The following is a 13,448-nucleotide window of genomic DNA, read 5'->3' on the forward strand; positions in this document are numbered from 1 at the left end:
ATATTTAAATAAAAATAAAAGTAGAAGGTAGTCTGTTTAAGATATTAAAGGCAATCAACAGGAAGAAGAGCAAGAGATAACTAGAAAGATAATATGTCAAAGTGTACTACATGGATGTAGGAAAAGGTCATAGGGAAACCAATTATTTTGGACAATTAACATGCACTCATTTAAAAAGGTAGGTAGCTCCCCTCTTCACTAAGTAGTTTATTCTTAATACATATTTTCTTTTCTTGTGAATTTCTTGTATTTTAATAAATTATAAGAGAAAGCATACTGATATTATTCACAAATATTGAATATTGTTTGTGTTACTCTAAAAAATTTTTATAGCTCATAATTTACAGCTATTTGTTTAATGATTAACATGAAACAATTAACACATGAGTTAAAATATGGCCACTGCTTTAAAAAAAATGTGTATTTTTAACCAGGATTTTAACACAAAATTCTATTTAAAACACTTGACATTTATTATGAAAATAATAGTGCATTGAATATAAAGTAGTATTGGTTTTAAAATAATAAATTCAATAAAAAGATCTTGTTGGTTGTCAGTTTTTCATACAAGTTTGTTTTGTTTTATGTTGAGAATCATAGACTAATTATTTTTCTGTTGTTAACCGCACTAGCCCCACATTGGAGCGGCCAAAAAAATGTCTCAGCCCGAGCAAAATGTTGAGGCCCTGGCCGACCCACGTTTGGGGCAGCCACTCTATCCCGGCCCAAGCTGCTGTTCCGGTCCACGGGTCGGGGTTCAGCAAGAAAGAGAGAGTGAGGTCGGACTCGAAGAATGGAGACCAGACAGTGTGTTTCAATCCCGTTTATTCTTCAGTCTCTTCTTAGTCTAAATCCTAAATCTTGAGTTCCTAGTCCCTAGTTCCTAGTCCCTAGTGCCTCCAAGTTCCAAGTTACTTCTTCCAAGTTCTCTTCCAAGTGCCCTGCTACCTGTCTTCTCTCTGCTGTGTCTGGTTCTCTCTAGAGCCAAGTGTCTTCTACCTAATGTCAAGTAATCTGTTGTTTTCTCTGTCTGCCTCTAGCCTTTTATATGTCTCACTTCGAAGCCACGCCTCTAAGTTACACCTTTAATCATGCCCTTAGGTCTTGTCTCTAAATCTTATCTCTAAATTACACTCTTAAGTCACACACCTTTAATCTCACACACCTTTAATCTCACGCACCTTTAATCTCAAGGTATCTAAACCAAGATTATCGGAGTGTGCTCAGCTATTGTAGGCTATTGTAATCCAAGTCACATATCAGGGTATATGGCTCAAGATGGCTGCAAAGCTGATAGCCACTTTCTGCTAAAAGTCGGCCCCCAACATTTTTCCATGGTTAATTATCTCTTACCATTTTGATTTCTGAACATTTTGATTTTGGTCATTTGTTATAGAAATGTAGCAAGGGTCAAGTGCTGACATTAAAACTAAAGGGAAAATAAAAAAGAAAGGAAAAGAATGATTGATACCAACAACAGATTTTTTGTTGGAAGGTCTCATTTTCTTCTTCTTTTTTTTTTTTTTTTTTGTTTTTGTTTTTGTTTTTCGAGACAGGGTTTCTCTGTGTAGCCCTGGTTGTCCTGGAACTCACTCTGTAGACCAGGCTGGCCTCAAACTCAGAAATCTGCCTGCCTCTGCCTCCTAAGTACTGGGATTAAAGGCATGCGCCACCACCACCTGGCATGGAAGGTCTCATTTTCAACACTTAATTTTTAATATATCTTAAATTAGTGTTGTTATATCACTTTTAGACCAAGAAATCTATTTATTCAAAGTCTCACAAAGAACTAGAGGGAAAATAGGATTTGTATTATCCTACATACTCTGAGGAACATGGAAATATTTTCTCAATTTCAAAATGAAAACTTTATTTGACACCATGTGTTTCTCATCCACATGAAACTCAAATGACACTGATCATGGGAATGAAGAATTCTTTCTAAAGCAATAACCACCTGATTTAGACTTTATACTTAGAAGTGAAGGAAATCTACATTTTGTTCTGAAGATTTACCCAGTTTAGTATAGGAGTCACAATAACTCTCCAGTGTTGCCTTGGTCCTAGGCAGTAGGAGGTAAGAAGGCACAAAGTCAACAACAAAGTCTCCAGGAGTCAGATGAGAAATGAAAGTAGATTCATTTATTGAGGGATTGTGGTGTGCCTTTATACCCTCCACCAGTGTCCCATTGGTTAATGGCTGCTTGTTCCATGTAGGTGGCACCATTTGATTAGTTGTTCTAGTCATACACTCTGTCACCATTTGTCTCTGGGCATCAGGCAGGTTTCATAATTAGTAAATGTGGAAGCAATTGCTGCACATGTGTGGGCCACTGCTGGCTGCAAGTCAGGATATGCTGACTTATTTCTCCTACACTGTCCTTTAAGTAAATATTTGCCACAGACCATAAAGTATGCTTAAGCTATCCATGTCTGTCTTATATACTTTCCTATGCATGACACAGGATGCTTAGTGAGAGGTCATTTCAAAGTGAGCACAAATATTATGAGGAACAGTAATATGCAGTGTATTACAAAAACTACACAATATTTAGCGTTCTTGGAGGGCTAAGAATAGGGAAAATGACTTAGCTCATCTTGAAACTATTAGCATAGCATGACAGAAGGAACTATACAATGAGTTAATGAACATCAAGGAAATTTTAAAATTTTGTCAGTCTTGCCAGAGCAAAAAAAAAAAAAAAAAAAACAGTCTAATGAATCAGAGGGTTGGGGCATTATAGTCATATACTCACACTGACCAACCATTTCTACATCTAAAGGGAAGTGAAAAGCCATGTATCACAATCCACAGTAGCTGATTGATAGGATCATTTATAGAAATAATTTGTAATGTTGATTAAAATCAAGGCAAGAAACAAGGGGAATCCAACTCAATTCAAGTGAGCCAACTCAAAATCTGATTCTGTAAATAAAAAAGTAGACTAACACTAGTTACCAGTGCCAAACTGGAAATAAAAAAAGATGAGGAAAAAGAAAATGGAATTATTGAGCACAAATTTCACGACTTTGTACTTAACACTCTTCAACACTTACTTGCTTCCTCTGTTTAAGGTAACAGCATACTCACTAGGAACTATCAGCAGTAGAAACAAAATTGACTTGTCCTTTCCATCAATTTTGCAAAGTTTGAGACACCTGGAATCTACCAGTAACCTTTTGGAAGGCAGCCTTCACATCCTTGTTTCTCAGGGTATAGATAAGTGGGTTCAGCATAGGGATGACCACAGTGTAGAAGACAGATACGACCTTGTCTTCCTCTAGGGATTTGCCTGAGCTGCTCCTTATGTACATGAAGATGAGGGTCCCAAAGAAAAGACCCACAGCAGTAAGGTGGGAGGTGCATGTGGAGAATGTTTTACCTCTTCTACCTGAGGACTTCATCTTTATGACAGCCTTGATGATGAGCAAGTAGGAAATGAGTATGATCAAGGCATTGGCCAAAATGACAAAGTTCCCAAAAAAGACAATTATAATCTCAATGTTTGTTGTGTCACTGCAGGCCAGCTTCAGAAGGGGTGGGAGATCACAAAAGAAGAAATTTATTTGATTATCTTCGCAGAAGACAAGGGAAAAGGTGCATGCGGTTCTTAAGACAGCCCCAAACAACCCACCAACATAGGCTCCAGCCACCAAACTCCAGCATCTTTTAGGACTCATGGCTACAGTGTAGAGCAGTGGGTTGTTAATAGCAACATAGCGATCATAGGCCATCACAGACAGCAGGAAACACTCAGTAGCTGCACAGATGGTGAAGAAGAAGAATTGAGTAGCACATTGGCCATAGGAGATGATCATTTTGTTTTGGGCCAGTGTAGTCAGGATTTGAGGGGTGATGACTGAGGTGTAGCAGGCATCCAATAGAGAGAGATGGCTCAGGAAGAAATACATTGGAGTGTGGAGCTGTACATCCATTTGTATAAGAATGATCATACCCAAGTTTCCCAAAATGGTGATGAGATAGAAGCAGAGAAACACAAGAAACAGAGGGACCTCCCACTTAGGCAGGTCAATAAAACCTGTGAGAATAAACCTGGTTACTGTAGTGAGGTTATTCTTAGCCATAAAACCAATGTAGATTGTTAATCTGAAGATGAGAATGAAGTGAGAACAAGGATAAAGTCACAAAGTCCTTTTCTCTCTTCTAGAAGTTGAGTTTGCAACTATGAGCTTATTTATAAAGCTTGTTTCAGCAATCCTAAACCAGGATTATTCTTCTAGAGCAATTTCTATATTCTATGGGGCTAAGCTTCCTGCTGCTGTTTCTGAACCAGATTAATTCTGGTTTATGCTGGGAATTTTCTGTGAAGAGAAGACACATGTGAGCCTTGAGTTTAGAATGAACCAAGACAACAGGTATTCTAAACTTATCACTTGTATCACACACTTACTCTATGATATATGATGATGGAATCTGTCCATATCTTCTATACAATGACCTACATTTAACATTTCCTGACACTTGAATCTGTATAATGTCTTCTTTTCATGCTATTTTTATAGAAGTTTAAAGATGATAAATTTATCATCTTCATCTTGTTTCTGGAACACACATAATATATTTATTTCTGATTATATGTTTCTTTAAGTGTCTGAGAAAAATGCCTACTCTGGAACCAGCAAAACTGCTCAGATCATAGAGGCCTTCACACATGCTGGAAAATGTAAATTAGCTCTTATATCCCACAAGGTGAGTGGAGAGAACCAACTCCAGTGGGTTGGTCTTTTATCTCTTCAGGTGTGTTATAGCCTGTGTGGGCCTGCATACTAAACACACACACGCATACACATGTATGAATCGATAGATAGATAGATAGATAGATAGATAGATAGATAGATAGATAGATGATATACAGATAGATGCATGTACATAGGCATATTTGACACAACAAATGAGCTATTTTTGTTCTCTCACTAAATGAAATAAATTCCTACTGATTTATTCTTTCTCCTATTAAAAAGAATTTTTGTCTTTTATCACATTACTGTAACATTTTTTGTTCTTTTGTCTAGTCTTTCTGTACTTTGCCTGTGAGTGGGTTAGGAAAATGGTAAGTGAAGTTTCCCTATTAAAATTATATATGCATCAAGCATTAAAAGATTCTTGTTGATAACTGGGAAAAGTTTTAAAACATCAAGTGAAATTAATGTTTCACTCCCATACTTTGTCAGCTTTTTCAAAATAATTGTATTTAATTTGTGTTACAGTGTGTTTTGGCAAAATTTTCTATTTCCCAGAGTTTCTTAATGCCATATGGCACAAGTGTGGGTTACATCACTCATCCCACATGCATAGATATTGATCATTTTCTACATGTATTCTGCCTCAACAGAAAAATTCCTAAGATGTTGGGAATTTCTTCAAGGAAACTCAGATACATATTTCTTTACTTCTAAGGAATTGATAAATATTTTACAGATTACTGTCAATATGATCATTAAACAGATATTAACAACACACTATTTATGGAAGAGAAACTAAAAGCAGATATGAAGATTCACCACTGACTTCACATTGCAGGTAAATCACTATCCATTTTAAACATCCCTGGTTCCATTACCCTACACAGCTTCCCTAGAACCATTTGCCCATTATCTTAGTGCCACATCCCCCATCATGACATTCAGATTGAAATTTGGGCTATCAAATGTATTGATTCTATAACAAAAAATGTGAACACACAAAATAAATTACCAACAAATTATTTTCAATAAGCTTAACTATTAATTTTGTTTGCTGTAGTGACACAAGATTATCATTTTATAAAACCCATAATAAAAATGTCTTACTTAGAATAATGCATCTCATCCACTTTGTATGTATTTATACCCACAAACCTCTATATATGCATCTACTCTCCTTCATGTTTGACCATTTTTATGTGTCTTACTTATACATGTATGTATATATTAAGTGTGTAACTTTAGAAGTGGTTGAGTGAATAAGAACTTTAATGTTTTTCCAAAATGTGAATGTGTTTACCTAAGTTTCTTAGATATTTCCCTGGAAAACATTCAAGGTGACACTGGTAATATAACTTTTGAATTATTCAATTTAAAAGGTTTGAGGCAAATCAGGTTGGTTTGATCCTAGAACAAAGGGAGGCTACAACCTTACTGAACGAAGTAACATATTGTGAATTGTGAACATCTTTTTAAAAACTCTGGATATTTATGACCTAACATTATTATTTATAAGATACAATGAAGAACATTAGATCCTTGAAGGGAAAAGAGATATTTTATCTAAAATTAACTTTTAAAAAATGATTAACCTAAAAAATTATACTTATATTAACTTTCAATCTCCTCTCAATCTCTTCCTTTTATTTCTTGCAAAGACTGAGTCCATGAGAGGTGGGAGTGTTATTATAAAAAAAGATTAAAGTTATCTTTCATCACCTTACCAGAATCAGTCTCACAAAACATTACTAAACACTGAGCCTTTGCTTAGACTCAGGTAGCAGTTAGATGCTAAACATGATAAAGTTATTATTTCCTACCAACATGATAATCCTATATTAAAATTTTCAATTTTTTCCTTTTATTTTACAGATAAGAAAAACAAAGCTTAGATACATTAAACAATCTTTCTGAAATATCACTAAAATAAAAGGATATTTAGATTCTACCTCAATTCCCTGACTGCAATTAAACTAACTTAGGCCTTGCTTTTCTAAACATTGGTGTTTTGTTCATGGAACACCTGCTCTGGTCCAATCACAAAATGGCATATTCTGTGCACATTATCTCACACAATCCTATGACCCCAGAATATAGGTGTTATTTAACCCTTGCAGAGACTAAGATTAAATGGATAAAGATGGGTAAATCTCAATTCTATCCTAGTTTTAGCATATTCCAAGGATGAAACTCTAATATGCACATGCTGTACATTTCATCTTACACAACCCTAAACCCCAGAAAAGAGATGTCATTTTGTCCTTAAGGAGACTGAAGATAAATAGGTAAAGAAATTTTCTGAGATCAAAGCAACAAATAAATCTGGAATCTAATCTAGGTTTACTTTATTCCAAACATATGTCTCTAATATATGTTGTTATCCCACCTTTCATCCCAGATAAAAGTGGGCTGAATTTACATTTTCAGGCAAATCTCAAAACTAAGCTCTACACTCTGGAAACAGCCTCACTAAAGCTATATGTATATAATAAAAGTATCACTATAAAAGTATATAGAGATACCTGAGTCCAAGGAAATTAAAGCTGGTAGTTGCAAAACAAAATGATCCATATGTACCTGTGTATTTTAGATGAAAATTGGAATGGCGGCTTTGGTGCCCTAAGAAAAGAAGGTCTGGAGCTCGAGAGACATATTATTTAAAAGCACTGGCTGTTCTTTCAGGTGACTTGGTTTGCATCCCTATCACCCACATGGCACCTCACAAACATCTATAACTGCAGTTTTGTGGGATCTGATGCCTTGTTCTGGCCACTGCTGTTACACAGGTTCATATATGGTGCACAAAATACATGTAGAAAAAAACATTAATACACATAAGTTAAGAGAAATTTAAATGGTCCAGAAACAATGACCTTATTTTATACCTAATTCGCATTTAATAGTTTTTGTCTGGAAATACCCAGTATCTTCCCAGGTTCCACAGGTAGTAGATTTGTCCTGTTCAACTCAGAGCCTTTGAAATAAAATTAGCAGGTCATTATAAATTTATAAAAAGCAGCTGAGATTACACAGGCACATTTCAATGTAATTGATCCCTTTGGGGTTTTCTTCTTGCATAGCAAACAAGTGGGTGTTTAAAATGCTTGGGGAATAGCTCTGTAGAAGCTACAGATAGGAAAAGTTTTCTCTTGAATCACACACTCACTCTTTACCTAGCAATATCTATTAAACAGAGAGTTATTTTCACATCTTCCCATCTTTGCATGTCAATTCTTAAGGTGTTTAGGTTCTGCAGCTCAAAAGCAGCTTCTGCAGTGATAGGAAATATTTTGCTGAATTAGTCAGAATGTAGCCTAGAAGTCAAACCTGAAGTCTTCACATAAAAATCTCTCTATATTTTTTATACCCTTACTTTTCTTGTCTAGTTACAACTCAGGCCTGAAACTCAACAGCACTATCTCCTACAATTTTCATGATAAAGCATGATTTTGACTCAGGGAGCAACAAATCTGAAGTGGTATAAATATGCTTCAGTTGCCTCTGCCCTGAGGAGTATGCTTACCCACCTTCCCTCAAGAGCCATGCCCAGCATTCTACAGCCATCTTTCTTTCTTCCAGTTGTCACCTATTTTCTGCCTCTAGAACCCACAATCACGTGTGTTAGAAACATATAATTTGACTGAGTTGCATTGTATCTTGTTGTTTACTCATTAGTCTTGTTTCTTCAGCTTCATAGTAATGTCTTGAAGTCTATTAACCACATCAGTAGACTCTTAGCCTGTTTGATTTCACCTACTTGGTATTCTAGGATTTGAAATATTCTAGCATAAACAGTGTGAAAAAATGTTATATATCTCATATGTTTCTGAGTACCAATGTTGGGATACATATTTTGATAATTAGCAAGCATTTGGCTGAGGCAGTGTTTTGAAATTACAGATGCCAGATGATAAAAAGGTATATAGTAAAGAAGGTGTTCTAAAGATCAGGACCTGATGTGTAGCTTAAAGATTAGCACCCTATGGGTATTCACAAAATTTATCATCTCATGCTGACGTTAAATGTATTTTGAAACTATTGTATGGAAGTTAAATGTATTTTGAAACTATTGTGTGGAAAAATCTTTAAAAAAACTGAATATCTACTGACATTTATGTTTCCTATATACACATTAGAGTAAAAATTTGGACAGGGAAGAGAAACCAAAAGAAGTTATGCATAAATGAGAATATTCCATTTATTATCAACAGATGATCTTATTGTTAAACTGAGTGTGAAATGGTTATTATTTATCCCCCTTGTGGTAATGATTGGAAGATCAAGAAAATGTGGTATATTTCTCTTGTTATTTAGATTAAATATCATGCTAGAACTTCTGTTTGGATTTTAGAGAAGACCTACATCTTTATTGAGTATTTTTTAACCTACATCTTACATTATGTTTCTTAAACTGTATACCTACACCAGAGGTTCTGCAAATACTGCAGAATATACAATGGAAAAATTTTAAGAGGCAATTCAGGAAGTTTGATCTGAGATAATATCATCCAGTAATATCAGAAGATGCACCCATAAGTCTCAGAAACATGACTGCTCAGACATAAGCTCAACAACATCAGGCATGGGAAAACTAATGACAGAAAGCTCTTGAAGCCTTAACCCTATCCACAGAATTATAGACAACTAATGAATTCACAGACAATGAGAACTGATCTCTCTGCAAAAAAAAAATAGCATACCGATTCAATATCCAATACAAAATGACCAGCTCTAAAAACATCCATACAAGTAACATTATACAAACTGAGCATTTAATATTCAATAGTATATATATATATGAAATATACATATGTAATAACTAACAGTCAATGAAAAACAGGCCAAGAACTTGAAAGAGTACAAGAAGTGGTAGATGGAAATGTTTGAAAGAAGAAAACTGAAGGGATAAATGTGAATATATTATAATCTTAAAAATCTTTAAAAAACTGAAAACAATTGAATCTAGGTCAGAGCTAGAGTATAAGTGCTTCACTGAGAAGTATTCAGAGAAGAAATATATGCAGGATAAAATGAAGTACAAGATGGCTAAAAGTTGTCTTTCCATCTGAAATCTAGCATTGGCTTGATTCTTGAAGAACTCTAGAATGTGTATTATACTAACTAAAGAATCTGACTTCTAGAATCCCATGTCAATCATTCTTTGACTGTATGCTGTTCTCCAGCAGCTTAGTAGGAACTTCTAGAAATTTTAGGAAAAAAATAGATACTTTTGATGATGGAGAATTCTCCAGGGAAATATACAATTGAAAATAATTGGTAGTTAGTTCTCACAGAACTGTAGATTTATTTGGTAACACTGATACATAAATTCCAGATAAATGCAAAATATATATTTGAGATTTATTAAAACCAGGAAATATGGAAAGTCAGAAGATGAGGACAAGGACAATCTTTTAGGTTATTGAAGCAAATTACTCATGAAGCCATCCACTTTTTTCATTTTTTAATAATTATTTTATTTATTTACATTTCAAATATTATCCCCCTTCCCAGTTTCCTCTCCAAACCCCCCCTATACTACAGGGTAATCTTTTGGTTATACACTCAAGAGTGATATAGATGGTTCTTCAGGTAGATGTATTATTTTTCTGAGGAAACTCCAGATTGATTTCCATAGTGGTTGTATCAGTTTGCAAACCCACTATAAATAAAGGAGTGTTCATCTTTCACTACATCCTCTACAACATGTTCTGTCACCTGAGGTTCTGACCTTAGCCATTCTGATTGGTGTAAGGTGGAATCTCAGAGTTGTTTTAATTTGAATTTTCCAATGACTAAGGACATTGACCATTTATTTAAGTGCTTCTCGGCCATTTGAGATTCCTCTGTTGTGAATTCTCTGTTTAGTTCTCTAAGCCATTTTTTGCTTGGGTTTGGGGTTTTTTGGTGATTAGCTTATAGGGTTCTTTATATATTTTGGATATTAGCCCTAAAGCACTTTGTGCCCCTGGACCAATAATATAACTTCTAAACTGTGAACCTCAATTCTGTGACATTCTCGCCCATTTGAATATTGAAACTATTTAACAAAAAAAATCAGCTGATTTTATATAGTAAGCAACAAAATAATCTCAGATTCAGAAATCTCAATTCAGTAATATAAGAAACATTAAAGTAATTCTTCCGACAATTGTTAATCACACAGTCCTGAATTTTAATAGTAGAGAAGTAAATGAAATTCTAAATAATCCAGTGTATACTCCAATATACTAAGAAAGATAATTAACAAGTCCCAAGTTAATGAAAACAGTTAAATGAAATAATAAAATTGGTGTAAGACCTGAAAGAGAAATTCAATAAATATTAAACTAAAATATTTGAAATATAAATTATATTAAGTCAAAGAATAAGGAATGTGGAAAGACACACCAATAAAATGTGGAGAAAAAAATTAAAGAAAATATGAGCTGAAAGACAAAATAAAAGTATGAAAATAAACCATTGGGAACAGTGGGAAAATATTAATATAAAAGTTGGGCCAGCAAGATGGCTCAACGGGTTAAGGGGATGGCTACAGATCACTACCTACCTGATTTCAATATCCACAATCCAAATGGTAGAAGGAAAGTGCCATCTCCTTGCAAGTTGACCTCTGACTTTGACTACTATTCCCAGAATATGTTTGTCAACTCAAAATTTCTTAAGGAAACTTACAAGATGTATTGAAACTATGAAGACACTACACCTGATAATTATGGTTGATGGGGCCACCCACCCACCTCAAAAATATTAATCCAGAATTCCTCCTTTCAAAAGGAATTGCAGGAACAAAGAATGGAGCAGAAAATGAAGAAAAGGCCATCCAGAGACCCCCACTTATGTATTCATCCCATCTGCAGTCACCAAACCCAGACACTATTTCTGATGGAAAGAAGTGCTTACTGACAGGAGTCTCTTATATCTGTCTGCTGAGAGGCTCTTCCACAGAAAATGTACACAGCCAAATATTGGACTGAGCACACAAACCTCAATGGAGAAGTGAGGGCAAGGACTGTGGGAGCAGAATGGATTTGCAACCTCTTTGGAAGAACAACAATATCAACCAACCAGAACCCCCCAAAACTCCCAGGGACTAAACCACCAACCATAGAGTACATGTGGGCTGGGTGGGAGGAAGGAACCTATGTCTCCAGCTGGATATGAAGCAGAGGATTGCCTTATCTGGCATCACTGGGAGGGGAGCCTCTTGGTTCTGTGGAGGCTTGATACCCACAATAGGGAAAAGGTAGGGCACTGAGGCAGAAATGGGTGGGAGGGTGAGGGAGTGCCCTCATTGATGCTGGAGGTGAATAGGTGATAGATGGCTTGTGGAGGGGGAACTAGCAATGTGGATAATATTTGAAATGTAAATAACCAATAAATAATGAATAAATAAGAACTATATTCTAATGACATAGAATGTTTTAACACATACCAAAGTATTATTCAAAATTAAGAAAAGTTATACAATCTGAATAAAGCATTTTGATTATTAAACAGATAATATCATAAAAGAATAGAGATTCTCTATTATATAATAGTTAATCCACTAAATAAACAGCAAAAGGAAATGTATTTTAAATAAGAGAGAAATATAAAGTTACACATAAAAGTATACTTATAAATTTCTCAATAGAAACTTTAAATACCAGAGGTGAGAATGATATATCTCAAGTTCTAAAAGACAACTGTCAATCAAAACTATTACCTAGCAAAGCAGCAGCATCATTAAAACAGAAAAGAAGGAAAAAATTCCATGATAAAAATGAGCTACATGTGTTCATTACCTGTGGGGAGTGACCAGAAGGCAGCTATCATCCTTGCAGCCATCTAGAGCCATATACCTTGACGAGAGACTTGATTACAATAGCCTACAACAGTTGAGCACACTCTGATAGCATCTTGTTTTAGATACCCAGGATTTTCCCTTGGGTGTGTGAGACTTAAAGGTGTGTGACTTAAGGGTGTGACTTAGAGATCAGATTTAGAGACAATACCTAAGGGTATGACTTAAAGGCATGACTTAAAGAAATGGCTTAGAAGTGAGACAAATAAAAGGCAAGAGGCAGACAGAAGAAATTATTATTAAGTATTAGGCCCAGGGAGTAGGCACTTGAGACTCAAGACAGGCAACTATTATTAGGCACTTAACACTTGGAGAAAGAACTTGGAACTGGGAAAGAGACTAGCAACTAGAACTAGGAATTAGGACCTGAGACTTGGTACTAGGAACTAGGGATTTAGATAGAAGAAGAGAGACTGAAGAATAAACAGGATTGAATCACACTCTGTCTGGTCTCCATTCTTTGCATCTGTCCTCAATCTCTCTCTTGCCGAACCCCAACCCGCAGACCGGAGCAGCTTGGGGCAGTGCAGGCTCTAATAATTTAGCCTCCAAGGCTTTTGGCAGTGCAGATTCCAACATTGATAGTGGTCCCTGACATTTTGGCCCCCAAGTGTGGGGCAGAGCGGTTCTCAACAATTTTGGCACCCAACGTGGGGCAGCTCGGGCCACAACAATTACCATTCTACTAGGTGTTCAAAATATTTGAAGAAAACCTTTGAATGGAAAAGAAGAAATAAAAAATAACAATCTATGAAGCTATTGGAAAGAACAAACCACATTGGAATAATACCTATATTGCAGAAATAAGAAACACAGAGCTTTACAGAATCAACAAAATGATAGAAATTAATATATATCTTCCTACAATAACTCTGAACATTAATTTTCTTAATTCTCC

General features: G+C 35.4%; 1 protein-coding gene across 1 annotated transcript; it reads right to left on the minus strand.

The window, feature by feature from the left end:
• Positions 1-1,889: 1,889 nt before the first annotated feature.
• On the minus strand, positions 1,890-7,677 carry LOC117693923 (olfactory receptor 9I1-like). Its single transcript, XM_076927146.1, has 2 exons — positions 7,590-7,677; positions 1,890-4,323 (listed from the first exon to the last, which is right to left on the minus strand). Exon 2 carries the CDS (start codon positions 4,084-4,086, stop codon positions 3,136-3,138), a length of 951 nt encoding a protein of 316 aa, XP_076783261.1. The 5' UTR covers positions 4,087-4,323; positions 7,590-7,677; the 3' UTR covers positions 1,890-3,135.
• Positions 7,678-13,448: the final 5,771 nt, after the last annotated feature.

The sequence above is a fragment of the Arvicanthis niloticus genome, chromosome 1, assembly GCF_011762505.2.
Source record: "Arvicanthis niloticus isolate mArvNil1 chromosome 1, mArvNil1.pat.X, whole genome shotgun sequence".
Classification (NCBI taxonomy): domain Eukaryota; kingdom Metazoa; phylum Chordata; class Mammalia; order Rodentia; family Muridae; genus Arvicanthis; species Arvicanthis niloticus.

Coding starts and splice junctions, on each gene's coding strand:
- LOC117693923 (XM_076927146.1), bottom strand. CDS start 4,086: ATGGCTAAGAATAACCTCACTACAGTAACCAGGTTTATTCTCACAGGT.